The sequence below is a fragment of the Anomaloglossus baeobatrachus genome, chromosome 1, assembly GCF_048569485.1.
Source record: "Anomaloglossus baeobatrachus isolate aAnoBae1 chromosome 1, aAnoBae1.hap1, whole genome shotgun sequence".
NCBI classification, from domain to species: Eukaryota; Metazoa; Chordata; class Amphibia; order Anura; family Aromobatidae; genus Anomaloglossus; species Anomaloglossus baeobatrachus.
Genome location: NC_134353.1, coordinates 458,243,219 through 458,263,302, shown reverse-complemented (window position 1 = coordinate 458,263,302; position 20,084 = coordinate 458,243,219). Strand labels below are relative to the sequence as shown.

Here is a 20,084-nt window from a genome sequence, read left to right as displayed (position 1 = left end):
CAGAGTAGACATATCTTCTTGTTTTTTCCAGAGTAGACATTTCTTCTTGTTTTGCCCAGAGTAGACATATCTTCTTGTTTTGTCCAGAGTAGACATTTCTTCTTGTTTTGTCCAGAGTAGACATTTCTTGTTGTGTCTAGAGTAGACATTTCTTCTTGTTTTGTCCAGAGTAGACATTTCTTCTTGTTTTGCCCAGAGTAGACATTTCTTCTTGTTTTGTCCAGAGTAGACATTTCTTGTTTTGTCCAGAGTAGACATTTCTTCTTGTTTTGCCCAGAGTAGACATATCTTCTTGTTTTGCCCAGAGTAGACATTTCTTCTTGTTTTGCCCAGAGTAGACATATCTTCTTGTTTTGTCCAGAGTAGACATTTCTTCTTGTTTTGCCCAGAGTAGACATATCTTCTTGTTTTGTCCAGAGTAGACATTTCTTCTTGTTTTGCCCAGAGTAGACATATCTTCTTGTTTTGTCCAGAGTAGATATTTCTTCTTGTTTTGTCCAGAGTAGACATTTCTTTTTGTTTTGTCCAGAGTAGACATTTCTTTTTTTGTCCAGAGTAGACATATCTTCTTGTTTTGCCCAGAGTAGACATTTCTTTTTGTTTTGTCCAGAATAGACATTTCTTGTTTTGTCCAGAGTAGACATTTCTTGCAGTTCTTTCAAGAGAAGACATTTCTTGCAGTTTTGTCCATAATAAATATTTCTTGATGTTTTGTTCTGATCAGTAAGTTTGTAACAAGTTTACCTTATCATTATGTATTCTGCACATACACTGGGCTAAAGCCTTTATTTTAGTCCAGTTCTGTAGTCACAGGTTCGCAGTTTGCTAGAGAAACTAACATGAAGCGACAGTTTAGCTATGGTCCTGTAATGCAGTTGGGTAGTTAAGGGTTTCCTTTGGCAGAATACTGTTCAGCGCTTGGTGTGAAAAATACATTACCCAGATCAAGGATCACTAGTAGAAGCTTTATGGAGACAAGGAGTACCTGGAGAGTACAGGATTGACTACAATATAGGCTGTAACATTAAACAATACTTATTTTTTTGTTCAGCAATTCTATATCTAAACTGTAAATATTGTCCAGGAAGACATACACTCATATTGAGTGTGATGGAGTGGAAAGGATATTGTGACTTGTAAAGAGAATGCAAAAACATTTCCTGGCATGACTTAGATTGAGCAGAGCTGTGCCTGTGAGTACAATTAGTAAACGTGCCAGCAGAGGGAGCTCCTAGGATCTATTTCCAGATTGGATCTTGTTCTGTTTCTCACTCACACCCAGTGATGCAGCTTTAGGGAGGAGAGCAGAGGGCTGGCTGGAGTATGCACAGGGAGGGAGGAAGGGGAGAAGTGTGCTGGATGGAGTGAGGAGACAGGGATTTGGCACTTGCAGTAGTGGGATCTGCAGCAGTCATAGTCCTCGAAATAGCAGTGTGTGTGCTAGTTGGGTTCAGCATTGTTCTTCATACCTGTTGTGTGGACTGTGCCTCAGGATCTGTTTCTTCCCCCTCTGCCTGCAGGATGTCCTGACTGGTCCCTGTTCCCGAGCTCAGGAGTTGTCACCTCCTGTGCTCTAGACCATGAAAGCGGAGAGTGAAACTGAGCTGAGCTGGAGCCTGCTCCTTGCCCCTGGCCTGAGTGAAAGCCACCGTCTCCCTGCGAGGAAGAGAGCCAGATCCACAATTGGGGTACCAGGCAGATCCCCCATGGCATGGAGCTGAGAGCTGGCAGAAAGTGACAAAGTGACTAGCTTCTTAGAACCGTGGTACCAAGCTCTATCCATATTCTAGAACACTTCTCCAGGATAGTGTCCGGACATGGCAGCGCGGTGTCCACTGTGAGTGCAGCAAGAAACTTGGACCCTGAGTATGGGGCCCCTGGTCCCACTGCTGCTGGGGGCCCTCATTTGGGTCTGTGTCTGGACAGATGACCCCAGCAAAGTGATATCAGACCGATATGCAGTCTACTGGAACAAGAGTAACCCCAGGTAAGAAGCAGCTGCCAGTGTGGTGGGCAATAATGGCATCAGGTGGGGCGCAGAAACTTTCTCTCATGATACAGTCTAGTAGTGTAGGCAATATAGAGAGAGATACTTGGCGGCACTTTATAATACAGTTTTCTGGTCAAAACTTTTGTGTGAGAACCTAAGGGTTGTACATGAAATAGATAACAGCACAGAATTGGGCACAATGGTACCCGTTATATCTCCTTGTGAGGTAATATCATTACATTCTCTCTAGTCAGGTCTCATCATTTCTACATCACTGGCTAATTTTATTAAAATGTTTGCCATCATTTTATAACTTAGCCACCAATGGAACGCGATCCAGCCAATCATACAAATTCCTGCAAAGAATTGCCGAAACGGTCTGATCCTTTTGTAGAGATAGTACGACTTTCTGGCCACACCCCCTTTTCAGAAACAAAGGAGACTATTGGAGCTGTGGGTATTGGAGCAAACATTGTAACTGAGCCGTGGTTTTATACATGAGCCCTCTTCTGTCATAGGCACAATGATACATGAACTCTATGGTCCTGTGTGAATGACGACATACGTTGTTTAACAATAGGGCCATGAGCGTTATAATAAAAGCTGAAGAGAAATCTTCAGGTCTCACCATTGTCAAATGTGTGAAACTCTAGAATAATAGTGAACAAAGCGTTCCAAGCTGCCATGTGTGCAGATGTTTTCCCATCTACTGGGACATTGATAAAACTTACTGTTAGCTTCTCCATTTCCTCCACAGCAATTCCTAACAGGCATATACATAGCAACCGCACAACAACCACGTGAGGATTTCCTTTGTGACGGGGTTTCCCTATAACGTAACGTTTCGCCAGCTAACTCGTGGTTCGTATCTTCGCTCGTGGGTGCAGATGTTACTAGTAAACTAGACCGGACTTAAGTTTTCTGTTTTTACCTTAGTACTGTCTTATTATAGTCTGTCTGCTCTAGTGTCTCGGCTACAGACCAGCTCTTCAGTACGTGACATGCCATGTTGAACTTGGGCAAACTATCTGCTCTTTTCAGCTGCTCCAGAAGGAAACTCAAGGGACCTGGATTCTTCCCCTAATGCCCAGAGTCATTATACGCATCTCATGAGCACAAATGGGCTCCCAAGAAAGTATCAAGCAGCCACTTGTAATGAATGTGTGGAGATTTGGTCCTGTGTGTGGGAAGCTAGTGTGCCAGAGCAAATTTCTGCTATTGGTTGGCATGCATAGTGTGTGCTATGTTGTATTGGTTGGCAAGCACAGTGCATAATATGTTCAATTGGTTGGCAGCATGGTACATATTATGTAGTATTGGTTGTCAGGCATGGTACATATTATGTAGTATTGGTTGTCAGGCATGGTACATATTATGTAGTATTGGTTGTCAGGCACGGTACATATTATGTAGTATTGGTTGGCAGGCATGGTACATATTATGTAGTATTGGTTGGCAGGCACGGTACATATTATGTAGTATTGGTTGGCAGGCAAGGTACATATTATGTAGTATTGGTTGGCATGCATGGTACATATTATGTAGTATTGGTTGGCAGGCACGGTACATATTATGTAGTATTGGTTGGCAGGCATGGTACATATTATGTAGTATTGGTTGGCAGGCACGGTACATATTATGTAGTATTGGTTGGCAGGCAAGGTACATATTATGTAGTATTGGTTGGCATGCATGGTACATATTATGTAGTATTGGTTGGCAGGCACGGTACATATTATGTAGTATTGGTTGGCATGCATGGTACATATTATGTAGTATTGGTTGGCAGGCACGGTACATATTATGTAGTATTGGTTGGCAGGCAAGGTACATATTATGTAGTATTGGTTGGCATGCATGGTACATATTATGTAGTATTGGTTGGCAGGCACGGTACATATTATGTAGTATTGGTTGGCAGGCACGGTACATATTATGTAGTATTGGTTGGCAGGCATGGTACATATTATGTAATATTGGTTGGCAGGCATGGTACATATTATGTAGTATTGGTTGGCATGCATGGTACATATTATGTAGTATTGGTTGGCATGCATGGTACATATTATGTATTATTGGTTGGCAGGCATGGTACATATTATGTAGTATTGGTTGGCAGGCATGGTACATATTATGTAGTATTGGTTGGCATGCATGGTACATATTATGTAGTATTGGTTGGCATGCATGGTACATATTGTGTAGTATTGGTTGGCATGCATGGTTCATATTATGTAGTATTGGTTGGCAGGCACGGTACATATTATGTAGTATTGGTTGGCATGCATGGTACATATTATGTAGTATTGGTTGGCATGTTTAATTCGTAGCATAAGCTGGCATACATATTGTATTCTTTGTACCATTGGTTGGCATGATGGTACATATTATAGAGAATGGGCTTGCAAGCATAAAGGGCATGAAGTGTATTATACTGTATTTGTGCATTTGTCCAAATAAAAAGGTACCAACTTGTACAAGTTGCAAGCAAGTGTATTTTGGCACATACAATGGCATTCGCAGCATGTGGATTCAGTGGGACACATTTCCGTATTTAACGGGCTAATGGATTAGTTAAAAATGGCACAGTTCCAATACGTTTTATGACCTAGGTGTTACTAGAGGGTGTATTTGGTATTCATGGTCTATAAATATCTAAGCATCTATCCTAATGAAGCAGCTATGTGTATATATAGGTCACTGTGTACATTAGTGGACTTTCTGTTTGTGTGCTAGCCTCTGCACATTGGAGTCACACTCATGCTTTTTGTCACATGCGTATTGTATAGGTTAGTGACTTACTTTCCATAGGTAAGTAAAAAGTTGTCTCCGGTATTGCACTTTAAAGTACTTTCACTTCTATATGTACATTGCATGTCAGATTGAGCCTTCCCTGTGTGGCCAGCATGCACCGGATTATTGTAATGGACTAATCACATTACCTTGATCCAGGTTTGCACTGCAATGTAGTGCTACATACCCTTTTCCTTATAGTGCATGACATTGCATGTTGTATTTAATTCCAGCCTTGCTTACATATGTCGTACAATAGTGAAGTTGCCTCTGACATTGTAGTGCCTTGGTCTCTGCCCATATACTATAGTAATGTGTTCCATGATCAGTAACATAGGTTGGCATGATCATTGTTTGTACTATGAGCAGCATGGTGGTAAGTGATAGCCATGTACCGTGTGTGGAAATGGTGTATGTACTATATATGCATGTGCAGGTGTATTCCTGGTTCCATGTTATACGTGTCTGACAGCGCACAGTGCAATTATTAGTACCATCATTCCAATATTGGCTCTTTGTGGACAAATTAATAATGTTTTCCCAAATGTCCTTTTTAGGGTCATAAAGGATTCTTCATGACTATTCATTCACTCCACAATGGACTATAACAATGTGTGTAAAATAAAGCCAATATTCAGTGTTAGTCACTGATTATGTTCATTCACTTGGGGTCCTATTTGGGCTCAGAGTCTACTTTCCTAGTCCTGTATACACACAGTGGAGAAACCAGTAACATATATGTTTTTAGCATGGACACAGGAGATATGGTCATTGAGTCAATAGTTGAGCACTGGACAACTAATTTAGCAGCCATTCCAATGGCAGGGAGGTCTATAGATCATATTAGGCATGCTGCATGTATATCATAAAGTTCTTCTAATAGCACAGTGGACCTTGGACTACAGCTTATTGTCACCTATCATAAGAAACAATGCCACAATTATAATAGATAGATTTGGCACATTCTTTTTAGCATTTCCCACTTGGTAAGTTATAGTGACATTTGTTACTAGAACCTGTTACTCTATTTTGAGCTATGATTATTCTAAGTATAAAATCCATTATACTTGTTACTTTATTGGTGTGTAGAGTAAACTGATCTTCCGATGTGTATAGTAAGTTGGCATGTGCCCTGGCATGTCCTCACCTAGAGCGGAGCGTGGAGCATATGTTGCCTTGTGGACTTGAATCTAAGTTTATATCAGGTTTTGGTATTTTATTTTGGCCGTATGTTGGCCTTATAAGTTGTAATATTAGCATTGGTCTATTAAGTGTAAAATAACATATCTTTAAATGGACACATTTACAATCAAGCTGGAGGTTCCAGTTGTTTAGTAGGGTTCCCATGAATTCTGTAAAATTTCTATTTCAGAAGTATTTCAGAGTATTTCTAGGAATATCGCTACCATCTGCAGCATTCCCTAATTCAACATCACTTAGTCTTTTGGGCAATATTTCCAGAGGTGTTATCACTCTGTGCCCAGGCCTGACATCAGTAAAATGTTGTGCCACCTAATCTAACCTAGCCTAATTATTTTGGAAGGCAGAAGCTGTGTTGTCCTCAATCCCGCCACTACTTTAAAAGCATAGGAATAGATAGAGAAGCTAAAGACCACAAATCTATAGTCAAAAATCTTTTAGAAAAATAAAAAATACTGACTTAGATGTCACAGACTGATCCAGTTGTCAATGTGAAACCTTCATTTCTTCTTTTGGAAATGCAAAAGTCTACTGAGAATAAGCAGCAGAAGCTTGCACTGGTCAGATGTAGCAGCCTTCTTAATTTTCCTGCACTTCAATACATGTTAAATAGTAATTATTCACTTTGTTTTAGTTTTCAAAAAGTAAGTATAAAAAGTAGGTTTCTAAAATATATCGTCGATTTTGTCCACTTTTGAGACTCAGAATCCAATAAGTAAATCCATCCACACATGTTGTAAAGTTAAACAGCCGCTGTTTTGCAGGATTCCAGTTGTGAGATTAACTTTGTAAAACTTATTGCTGATGTCTTATTGTCTAGGCATGTTCTAGAAGTCCCTGGGTTTACTATATAAAAGCTAGCACTGGCTAGTTGTGCTCACGGTGGTACAATGCGATGTTCCAGCTGAGAGACTGTGGGCTATGCTTCTTTGTCCACTTCCCCTGCTCTGCTGATTCCTGAACATATGGATTTTATTAGCTGCATTACTCCACATTTTTTAGTCCCATTTCCCCAGTTTTGGTTTTCTGCCTGTGACTGTATGCTTGGCCTAAGATATTTCTTTTGTTCAGTTAAATGCTCAACATATGTTAAAATTCTTAAAGGATCCCAAGTCTGGCGCGAAACAACATTTTTTTTTTTAGCTCAGCATTTCCAGACCTGGCCGGCTTTTTTCCAAGTGCTTGAGTTATTAAATGAAAAAGAACAGTCTGAGAGGATTAAGCACCTCACATAATTTAACACACTGATAGCGATCTGTAAAAATAGCACTGCTTACTTACTCACAGTGTTCCGGACCAGTTTTCAGGGAAAAATCCAATAAACCAAACAAAAAAAAGAACATTTTCATCCTAAACTGTCATTTTTTTTCTGTATCCTTTCAGTACATTGATGATGTCCACTGGAAAATATAGAAAATTGTTTGATTTACTACTATGAGATCCATCATGTAATATATTACACTAGATGTTTGTAAAAACTAGTGTTTATGAAAAACAAATAAATCGGTAATTACTTCAGTGTTTTGTGTCCACTAATCTGACAATCTAATGCCCACTTGGAAAATCTAAGCACATAGAGGCTATATACAGTCAAAAAGTTATCCCTGATCCAAGGTATGTATCTACACATCTATATATATTAATTCATACAACTTTTTCATTCCACTTTTACATTTTTTTCACATTTCTATGTAATTGCACCGTTCTTACGCCCTTGCATCATGTATAAGCGTGATTTACCACAATTGTACAATATTTGTCTCTTTTGGTGATAACATTTAACACCATTTTCTTGTTTATTAATTTTTTTGTTGTTTTTTTTTTTAAAGAGTGGAAATCTTAGAAAACATCCTCATCCAGTCCCCTTCTGAAAACAGGCCATATGTTCTGCAGTCTCCCAATAATATTTCCTGTATTCTCCCTTCTGCACTCTTGAATACATATGTATATGTATTCATATGTATAAGTTGTTTAGTCACTAAGTATTGCAAATATCATCCCATAAAACACATTTTTTGGAAAATAAAGTAATACACTCAATAAATTATATATCTACATATTTGAAAATGAAATATAGATAATGGATTATCGTTGTCTCTTTCTAGAAGCCCCTATGTATTGTTTATTTTATGATTTTTGTATTGTTACTAGAAATTGAAAGAAATAGTAAATTGATACATTACTCTGAATATGATTTACCATTATTGTGAAACATACACATATTTATGTTTCCTTGTAGTCTCATTATCATGGGTACCTTTCATAAGAATTATACTATGGAATAGTCAAACAATGTTTTTAGTGACATTGGGTAAAAAGAAATATCGTGACACGCATTCTTGATGGCAGGTGACCTTGTTTGACGGAGTCTGCCTGCAATTTTCGGATGTTTGAGGGCAATAATTTCACCAGGTTGGATTTTTTTTGGTTGCTTTCATAGACTTCTCCAAAGATCTTTAGTTTAGTTTAACACAACCTTCATCTTATATGAAGCACATTGATTGCAGTTTATAAGGTGCAGATCTCCACTTTTATGCAATGTATTCACTTTGTGTGTATCATAGAGAGAGAATCTTAACCAACCGGTCTCAGGTTGTCAGTTACAGTTATCCAGGGGCCTATGGATCAGTAAACCTTGAATCGTATGTGACTTGTAGAAATTACTTTATTCTTGGTTCATCAATACCATTAAATAGATACTTCTAGACATTCTGCAGATAAATGCTGCATTTGTTCAACATTATAGTGAGATATTTTACCATTATTTATTGTACATGTTGTACTACATCCACAAAAAAGTCTTTTATCCATCATAGATACAGATTGCTATCAGTTCTCACCTAAACATTCATATATGTAATGTAGAATTCACACCTCTGAAACATTTTTAGACGTTTGGTGTTTTCTCCAAATTTGTCAGGTTATCTTCGGCCATGTTCTCTCTTGAATGTTTTCCTTCTAAATTTTGGTCATTGAAAATGTCCATAGTTATTTTTGAATCCACACAGTTGTCTGTCTAAAAGAGCTTAATTCCCGAGGCGTGGACTGTGTGGAGAGGTTTTCCTTTAGTCAGGTTGGGGAACCTCTTTGAATAACCTAATATCTTACAAAAAAAATTCCTGACTCCTGATATACATACATAGCTAGGATATTCGAAGAACACTTACTGAGCAAGTCTCTCTGCACTAGAGAACATAGGCGTTGATAGAAAATGTAAGAATGGTTGTAGATAATGGTAATTTGCTAAACTTTACATGGGGGTTTCTTCCTCTTCACATGTGGAGGCATGTCTATGTTCAGAGTCATTTAACTCATTAAATCTTGTAGAAGGGTAAAAGGGTGGAAATTGAGTCCATGATCTGTTGCACATATGGCTCTTCTAGTATTAATCACTGTAGCCATGACCATCTGCAGATATATGGTTGCGATGCTTATTTTTATAGCTAGAGTCCAGTTTGATAAGTGTTAAAATCAATGTATTTGTGTGATACATATTGTGTCTTTTAGGTCTGTTTCCCTGAACATCTCTCACATGCAAATCACAACTCATTTTCTTAGTAGGATCTGTCCAACTAGCTCCATTGGTATTTTTTATGGCCTTCAACCATCATCTGCTGTAGTTACAAATATCTCCATGCCTTAGCAAACGGCATCTGAATATTTTGGCCTCCGAAATGATTCCACAGGTTGTTCTGGTATATAAAACTGGTGCAGAGGTGCAGAAATTTGCCATGAATATGATATATGACCTAAGAAACGTGAGTTGTCTGACCGGTGTCTCTTACCTGGATCACAGCAGTATTTTAATCATATATATATTTATCGTATCACTTATTACAAATCTTAGAGACGACAGGGTTCTCCAAATGTTTTGGGACGTTTAGGTAGTGGAATTGTTAACATTTTCCTTGAGGTCCCATCATTTCTATGTATGCTTCCTATTATTCCATTCCGATTTGCCATCTTATTCTTTCAAATCAGTGTTATATTTAGTCATGCACTCTCTATGTTTAATAGTATACAACGCATAGCAAAAATGGATAGTGGCTTTGAACAGAAGAATGATGATTGTTGATTCCATGGATATCTGTGAATGTATCTGTTGAAAGCGTTTTTCTAAACTCCTATAAATTTGACCAAGGGGCTGTAAGGGTACAGAATAAAGTTAGACAACGCATCGGTTATATCACCTGCTGCTGAATGATGCAATGGTCACATGGGTAAATGGGATGTTATCGCGGTGGCCAAGCAAGCAAAGACCGATGCGTGGCACTTAGTGGTGGCGCTGTAGTAGCGGAGACTTTAACAAGTAAGAGTAGATTATTTCATTCTTTGACTACATTTTACAGGTTCTCATAAAACCCTTTAAGCTGCTAGAGGTGCACAATGACTTTCTCTCCTCAGTGTTGAGAAAGGATCCAGCTAAGTATACCTTTTAGTGGAAAGTGGTGATTACGCTCAGAACTTCTATACAGTAAAACATTTCATTTCCTTTTTATCCCTAACACATGCTTTCCAGAACACTGACTCAGGGTTAAGCTATATTTCCAACACATAGTACTACAACGTTAGTACTACAAGTACTAAAATGCGTGGTTTGGGCATCAGTGGAGTGGTTGTACCCACACACATTGCAGTCCAATGTAATGGGCTTTCTTTATGTTTACACTAGGACAATAAAGGAAGGGAAGATTTGCTCATCCACAATTATGCTTTTATTTCTATTGCATGAAGAACTTAATTGGATACATACTATTACGGTCTCTACCTTTATATTATTTCTAGATTATATTTAGTCTTTTTCTTGTTACTGAATATTTTGGAACATGTATTTTTACGCTCACAGTCCCATTTATTTCACCTCTAATGCTTGGCCTATACTTAGACTCACTCAGAAATGGGACTCACTAATGATTTCATTTTTCTAATGCTAGTAGCTACTTTTTCCATCTTCAGAATGATGAAATCATAAAAATAATTGCTTGGAAATCTTTTGTTAGTCGGGTAAAATCAGTAGTTAATAATGCTTCAGTTTCTGTGTGGAAAATGGCTTAGTACATGTGTAGCCGCCGTCACCATATGTATTGCATTGGAAAGCACATGCCTTTTTAAGCTCTGTAATAAGAATGCTAGAATTTAACAAGCTACTGGCATGGCTTTCTTAATGTTTCAATTCACATTTAAGACATCTAACTACAATGCAGATATTCATGTTGTGGAACTGTATCTTAGTTCAGAAAACTATATATCGGGCTAAAGACAGATATATTGCAAAACGTATCTGCCTTATTAAGATGCCTGGCAAAAGAATACTTTGAGGGTAAGTTATTTTCGTCATCCCTAAGGCAAAGTAGATCATTCACATCAACCTACAGTATATATTAACACTATCTACCCCATGCCCTCTATAATCATGATAACCCATGCCTATCAATAGCACTGTGGAGCACGTGTCTCTCCCGGTGTTCACTAGAAACTTGGGTTTATGCTTTTATTTCAGGTACTGGAATTATTATTACCTCAGAGAAACAAGAGTCTATAACACATCAATTTTTTTGCAAACTTTTGTGGGTCATTCGAGGTTTCGGGTAACCGTTTACCGTTTTTTGAATGTACAATGAATCTTAAATGTGTGTCTTTTTAATGATGTTTGTAAAAATTAATAAAATAATATTGAATTTATTTTTGCAAACATTTGATGCGTTATAGACTCTTGTTTCTCTGAGGTAAAAGTTTAATCCACAGAGTCAGCATCCAGAATGTATGTACCAGTCTGGAACCTGATATTCATATACTGGAATCATTATTGTATGGAAAATATTATATGTAAACCAGAAACATAAAGCATTAATTCACAAATGGATGTTCCACGGCTATGACAGTATGAAGAGATGGTAGCTAAAGTCTACTGGCCAACTAAGGGATAGATATATAGATAGATGTCTGACAATGCTCATTAGCTAAGTATATACACAGGTGGGACACAGCTATATATACACTTCTGGCTGTTACATGGATAAACAAACCTGCATCCTAATTCTAAGCTGATAGCAAAATTTATCATGGATGATCGATAGATAGATAGAGAGATAGATAGATAGATGGAGGGATAGATAGATAGAGGGATAGCTAGAGAGATAGATAGAGGGACAGATAGATAGATAGATAGATAGAGGGATAGATAGATAGATAGATAGAGGGATAGATAGATAGATAGATAGATAGAGAGATAGATAGATAGATAGATAGATAGAGAGATAGAGAGATAGATAGAGGGACAGATAGATAGATAGATAAACAGATAGATAGATAAATAGATAGATAGATAGAGGGATAGATGGGGGGATAGATAGATAGATAGAGGAATAGATAGATAGATAGATAGAGAGAGATAGAGATAGATAGATAGATAGATAGAGGGATAGATAGATAGAGGGATAGATAGATAGAGGGATAGATAGATAGAGGGATAGATAGATAATGGACAGATAGATGGATAGATAGATAGATGGATAGATAGAGGGATAGATAAATAATGGACAGATAGATAGATAGATAGATGGATAGATAGATAGATAGATGGATAGATGGATGGATAGATAGATAGATGGATAGATAAATAATGGACAGATAGATAGATAGATAGATAGATAGATGGATAGATAGATAGATAGATGGATAGATGGATGGATAGATGGATGGATAGATAGACAGAGATAGATAGATAGAGGGATAGGTAGAGGAATAGATAGATAGACAGAGATAGATATAGATGGATGGATGGATAGATGGATGGATAGATAGATAGATAGATAAAGGGATAGATAGCAATAGAAAGATACAATGGATAGATAGACAGACAGAGATAGATAGAGGGATAGTGGGATAGATAGAGAAATAGAGGGATAGATGGAGATAGACATATGATAACAACGATAGTTAGACAGACAGTGATAGATGGATAATAGGTAGAGAGATAGATACAGGAATAGCTGATAGATAGATGATAGATAGATAAATAGATAAATAGATAGATAGATAGATATATACATGGATAGATAGATGATAGCTAGATAAATAGATAATAGATCTAACAATATATTATACAATTTATACAATTTGTGTTATTTTTGTGGCCTGGTAAAATAGTTATAAGGGATCGAATATCTCAAATATTCGGCTTCGAGAATATTTTCCTAATAGGTCGCCGCTATGTGAATATTCGATGTGCAATGTAAGTCTATGGGAAGCCCGAATAGTTCCGAATAGTTGTTATTCGGGGTTTCCCATAGACTTACATTGAATAGTCGAATAGAGGTGACCTATTCGGAAAATATTCGCAAAGCCGAATATTTGAGGTATTCGATCATCCCAAATAGTTATGTTTTAATTTCTTGAAGAATGTAATTGCATAAGGTTCGTTTTGTTATATTATAAAAGTATATAGCAAGCACGTTTCAAGTAGGTAAGTGAATGTGAGAGCTGAGCAGCATAAACAATAGTGACCTTTTCTTCTTGAGATGCATTTTAGGGGTCTCTTTATGTGTTTTATGACATTTCAGCTTATCTTGTAATGTATCAGTCTTATTTGAACCCGAGTGTGGAGAGCACACACACCAGACAATTAGTTGCTAGATTGCCCTGTAACCTCACAATAGTCACACTCTCTAATTTGCTCTTTCTTTTCCTCTGTAGATGTGTTGTCTTTGTAGCGGCACACACTTTCCTTTGATCCGCTGCCAGCGTTATTTGCTCTCAGCTTCAGTATAGGAAGTTGTCAATCATGTCTCTCCAGCAGGAAGATTCATTCACATCACACCTGGGGACATTTCCACATTAGGAAAATGGAAAAAATAATAATAATAAAAGTGCAAGAATTGAGACTGTTCTCCAAGTTTTCATGTAGTATGCATCGCTTACGCCCCCTGCTGATAGTGACTGAAATGTAAGGGAATCTGAGGAAGGGAAATTTGCAGTCTAGAAAAAGATTTCTGTTTTATTAAAATGTGCATATTGTTTTTCACTTTCATGTCCGTTTTTGATAAATATAATCTCAAAACTACAAAACCTTAGGCAAGAAATATTCTCATGACGCAAGAGGTGAAGGTGAAATTAAAAATACAAATGACAGTATGTCTGAGGAACCTTTCGTATTTCCCACCGCCAAATTCTAATGTAAGAGTATCTGTGTGAGTAAAAGCACCGAGAATGTGGAACAACTGCACAGTACCCTGGAAATCAATGTTAGGCTAATATGGGCTTAGGTAATGTTATTGGTCACAACAGTGGTAACATTTTAATCAGCCTAACAGAACGTAAAATAGTGGACATACCAAAATAATCAATTACCACCAAATAGCTATCCTTGTAAATATTACCTGGAAAAAGTCAATTTGTCTTTTGTATTCATCTTTAAAGGATTTCAACATACAGTGAAACCTTGGATTAAGAGTAACTTGGTCTGAAAGCGTTTTGCAAGACAAGCAAAGCTTTTTACAAATTTGTAACTTGGTTTAAGAGCAATGATTTGCAATAAAAGCAAATCCTCACCATGCACACTTCCGGTTCTGTCCTTTCACCACACTCTGACCCGCTGTGGAGGTAACTTTCTGTACATACGTGCTGTATGTGGTATACCATTGTACGGTACAGTATATACTATATAGCAATTCTATTGTGAGTACAGTTTCATTTGCTTTCTATGTTTTTTTTTGTGCTGTACAGTATTTTTATTAGTGTACTGTAATAATTTTGTATGAATAAAGTGCATTATTTTGAATAACTAATAAGTTTCTACATATACAGTAAATATTTTTGGGTTGTGGAACGAATTGTCTGCATTTTAATTATTTCCTATGGGAAAATTTGCTTTGATATAAGAGTACCTTGGTTTAAGAGCACACTCCTGGAACCAATTATGCTCATAATCCAAGGTTCCACTGTATATCGGTCCATCAGCAGTGCTGCAGACTATGTTGGCGTTATGAAAGCATTACTCTTATTTTTATTAAATCGATCTTGCTTCCCAGAGCTTATATACTGAATGTTTTGATAAAAATGTGTCCCTTCTCTATGCTGAAGTCACACCAATTCAATTTTACAGCTTTTTACAGATATTGTTTCATTATTGTGACAAAGTAATCTTGCCCTCGCCCTCAGTATCAGTGAATGTCACCAGTGGTGGAATTTACACTGTCGCACACAGTAAGGATGAGTGGGAAATGTTGGCCCCGTGACGATCTCCTGACCACCAATTGTTTGTCGTCGTGTGGCTTAGAAATATATTATGGTTGTGTGATTCTTAATTATGATGCTTCAAATTTTTGCCTGGTGTCACACTAGTCAAATATGGGAGATATTCTGTCTTTTTTCTATCGGTAGCGCACTTTCTTTGCGTAGACATAATTATGGTTCATGCTTGCATAATCTGAAATCTTTTTTTAAAAATGTAGGGTAAGATTTATTAAAGTAGTTTTAGTCGATTATTGCTATACAACTTATTGTAGAAATGTGCCTCAACATACTATATTAAACAGTTGTAGTTTTATTGGAAATATCTATATCTTTACGTATACCTGTTGTTTCTGGCTTTTCATTCCTATACTGATATTGATCAAATGCGTATTTTAATCCAACATAAACTCTGTATTATGAGACAAGATGAAAAACAGGGAGGGCCGTCCAAGTGAATGAATAGTGAACACAACGCACACAACAGTATAACACTAAAGGCCCTGTTTAGAGAGGAATATTTTCTAACAATAGCGATTAAATAGCGAATAGTTATCGCTTCGTTAGCATGCGTACAAGCTCATTATTACACAAGCAAATGTTCTCTCGAAAGATCACTGCTGCGGTTTATGGAAAGTCACTGGTCGTTCATAAAAGCGTGTATGACACCTTGTAGTGACTTATTACATGGGGACGTTTTATGCCGAAAAGCGATAATTTTTAAACAAGCTGAAAGATCTGGTTTCATGAGACTCAAACAATATTGCGATCACCAGCAGCTATTACACACTGTGAATATCGCTCTGTTTCAAAGGATATTGCAGTTCTCTGAACAATTTTTGCCCCGTCTAATAAGGGCTTTACTTATTGTAGGGGGGACAATAGTCCCCATTTATCCAGGTGGGCCTTCTCCAACCTCTATGATGGGAAATTTCAAAACCCTGGGCCCAGTGATATTCTAACCAAAACAGCTTTTCTTTAACACCATACAAAAGGTTTATTAAGGGAATGATCAATGCGTTTTGGGTTCCTCCTTATGTCTCACACATTATGCAATAAGTTAAAGGCCAGGTGCGCACATTGAATATTTAGTTCCAGAAATTTCTGCATCATTTTTGCATCTCATGGCAGGAAAAACGCAATGGAAAAAAAGCACAGTTTTGCCACATTTCTTATGTGTTTTTATTGATATCAATGTGGAAAAATGCAGGCAAGAACGCTGGAAGAATTGACATGCTGCAGATTATTTTCTGCTCCAAAGCTGCATGGAAAAAGAACTCAAAATGTGCACAGCACTTCAGGTTTCTCCTTGACATTCCTGTAAAAACTGTGGAAGAAAAAGCGCAATAGAGTCTTACCTAAATAAACCTAAGATGATAATAAGAGTGAAAACTCACCTCTAGGAGTTGTGCCAGTCACAACCCATATAACCGCATGTAGTATCCAGGTGAAAAGCTGCAGCCCCGGTTATAGCAGATGGAAGGGAAGAGGAAGAAATCGGCTTGTGTAGCCGCGCTAGTCACCTCCTCCGGAACTTGTGAATGATTAATGCCTTTTTATTTTCATGCACAGGTCAACGCGTTTCAGGAGTACTCAGCTCCCTTCATCAGGACATTGGGGAAAAATTTGAGATTTTATTTTTTTTCCCATTGTCCTGATGAAGGGAACTGAGTACTCCTGAAATGCGTTGACCTGTGCATGAAAATAAAAAAACATTAACCATTCATAAGTTCCAGAGGTGGTGACTAGCGTGGATACATATCCCTAATTTTTCCTCTTCCCTTCCATCTTTGACATTCCTGGCATAAGTATTTGCTTGCAATTTTGTGTCAAAACTGCAGTAAAAAGAACCATAAAAAATGTGATAAAAACCGCACTGTGCTCACCGGATTATACTATTGTGTGCTTTACTTTGTGCTCTCTATTCGTTCAGTTGTCTGTCGCTCCACGTTTTTTGCCCTATGCCATCTATTTCTTGTTATGATGTCCAGTATTGTAGCGTTGTGCCTTGTGTGAGTGTTAGTTCCATCACTCATAGAGTGCAAGTTCACTCGTCAGTTTCCCTCTGGTTTTTATGTCCTGGTCTTTTTCTGTCACCAGAAGAGCCCAATTAGTGCTTTTTTTTAAACATGGGGAGCCATATAGGAATGAGAAGGAAAGGAGTAATAAGAACAAGAATCATGCATTTCTATGAAGCTTGAGCGAGCCTGTGACAACATAATTGTGCAAACCTTCTCCAAAGAGCAAATGTAACATAGTTTCTTCCTTTGGCCTCCTTGTAACCTTAAGATGAAGATGGACAGAACTGATTGACATCTGATGAGTTCTCACCACAGCACTGGCGTTCATGTTGGAGCAAACACAGTATGTGCTTTTGGTTAGAGGGGTTGTTTGTGCAAAAAGTGCTTGTTACTTAGGGGTTGTATTATGTAAAAATAGCAAAATAAATCCTATCTGCTGTCACCTTCGCGGCTCCAACGTAGGACACTTTGTGGTCTGTGTCAGCCTTGGGATGACTGCTTCTAATCCAGCTGGCTTGAATTGGGAATTATCAGGAAAACATTCATTAATGTATCGTTAAAGTCACCTGACCACTATCAAAACCCGCAACTGTCCTGTGGCTGGTTAAATGGTGATGTCAGTGGCTTGCGCTGGATCCAAGAAGATGACAGCTGGTAAGTTTGATTTATTTTGGTATTTTTACAGAATCCAATCTACAAATAACAAGCACCTTTTGCCCAGACAATCTCTTTAACGCAAGCTCAATGAAGTTTAGCCTCTTAGAATCAGTTTGAGAGAAGGAGCTTAGACTTATTATTCATTCTTGACTGTACAGAAATATAACTTCACTACGGTTTATACAATGGGCTGCTGATAAGTCTTTGGCTTTACTGAGAAAGAAACGAGATAGGATGATGAAACTTTACATTTATTCCACATACTCTCCACTGATGTCAACACACTTCTTACATTGGTATTCCATGTTCTGTAACCCTAGCTAAAAGAAGGATTTCGGTTGTGGCTCAAACCAGGCATCCATAGCAGCCATGGCATCAGAAATGGTGTGAAATTTGGTACCCTTGAGGTGTTTCTTCAGGTTTGTAACCCAGCAGAAAATGGGTATAGGAGAGGACACTAATACAGAAAAATACTCCTAAAACGTAGCTTTTAATAGTGAACTTAAAAGACCATCGGTCATATAAAAACGTGACTATAAAAACAGTCATATGTCACTTGGGTCACAAAGCTCAAACATGCCCAGTGACATATGAGGCACAGATAATACAAATTCCCAGAGGCTGTGACCCTCTATAATTGTACTCCAGAGTATCCTTAGTGGGGAACCACCCCTAAAGAAAAAACTGGGATTTTAATCAATGGAAAAGGTGAAAACAGTTTTAACCTCAGAAGTGAGAAAAATACTGAGAAGCTACATGTACATATCAGTGACCAACAGACACTATTTCAGAACAGTCATCTGTCTCATAAAATATGAAGATCTCACTGTTTTCTTAATTGTATAACCGATCCATAGTACAGGGTTATCATATCATGGTCGACCCTTTTGTTAATATAGTCACCACCTACCACCTGCTTTCAGGAAACGGTCACATAGGAATCAGACTTATCTTGTCATCACATAGAATGCAGATCCAAATGAATCATTCCCATGTAGTGCAATAGTGTAGTTCACTATTAAAAGCTACGTTTTAGGAGTATTTTTCTGTATTAGTGTCCTCTCCTATACCCATTTTCTGCTGGATTATCTTCTGACTGTGGGTGACTATTACTATTCAGTATCCAGATGATCTATATGTTTCTCCAGGTTTGGAAACAGATAATTGTCAGAGGGAGCTAGATATAAGGTGAATAAGGTGGGTGGTCAGCCAGCTGGAAGCCCTGGTCTGCCAGTTTTGCCATGGTCGCTTGTGCAGTGTGAGCAAAAGTGTTGTCTTGGAGGAACAACATTTCTTTGGAGAGCTTGCCGTGCCACTTGACCTTCAGAGCTGCCTTCAATTGGTCCAAAAGTTCAATGTAATACCTTGCATTGATAGTGGAACCCTTTTGAAGGTAGTCCACTAGCAGCACGCCCTCCTTATCCCAGAACACAGATGCCATCACCTTTAGTGGCTGATTTTTGCACCCTGAACTTCTTTGGACGAGGAGAACCACTGTGCCTCCATTCCTTCCACTGACTGTTCCTTGTTTTCAAGGTCATACAAATAAATTGAGGTCTCATCCATAGTGACCATTCGATCCAGGAAGGTCTTATCAGTCCAGAAAAGCTGACAAATGGACCTGGACATTTTCACTCGCATGCTTCTCTGATCTGTTGTCACACTTTTGGGGACCCACTTTGCAGATAGCTCCCTCATGTGCAAACATTCATGGATAATGACACAAACACATTCACCGGAAATCCCCATGATGTCTGCTATTGCTTTAGCTGAAATTCGTCGATTCTCTAGTATGAGATTGTGCACAGCATCGACGATCTCTGGAACAACAACCACTCTCGGTCGTCCAGGACGTTCCTCATCGTTGGTGCTGAAGTGGCCTGTTTTAAATTTGGCAACCCAGTTCTTAATTGTGGAATATGGAGGGCATTGATCCCCCAATGTCTGCGACATATCACCATGAATATCCTTCATGGACTTTCCTTGCAGAAACAAGAATTTTATCACTCCTCTGTTCTCAGTTGCTGTGAATATCGCATTAGACTCTGTCAGCATAGAATGCTGTTGCCATAAGCAACAAACACAAAATTTTGAAAACATATATTAGACAAAAAAGGGTTTCATATGATGTAACATTTGTTACCGTAGAAACACAAAAAAAAATCACAAAGCCAAAGACTTATCAGCAGCCC

At 38.1% G+C, this 20,084-nt stretch overlaps 1 protein-coding gene across 1 annotated transcript in view; it reads left to right on the top strand.

Annotated features, from left to right (window-relative positions):
• The first annotated feature begins 1,341 nt into the window (after positions 1-1,341).
• The window catches only part of LOC142294846 (ephrin-A2-like), a 464,446-nt gene continuing 445,703 nt past the window's right edge, over positions 1,342-20,084 (top strand). Inside the window, exon 1 of the mRNA XM_075337903.1 lies at positions 1,342-1,987. Within this exon, the coding sequence (XP_075194018.1) occupies positions 1,869-1,987 (119 nt within the window). The 5' untranslated portion in view covers positions 1,342-1,868. The remainder of the gene's footprint in view (positions 1,988-20,084) is intronic.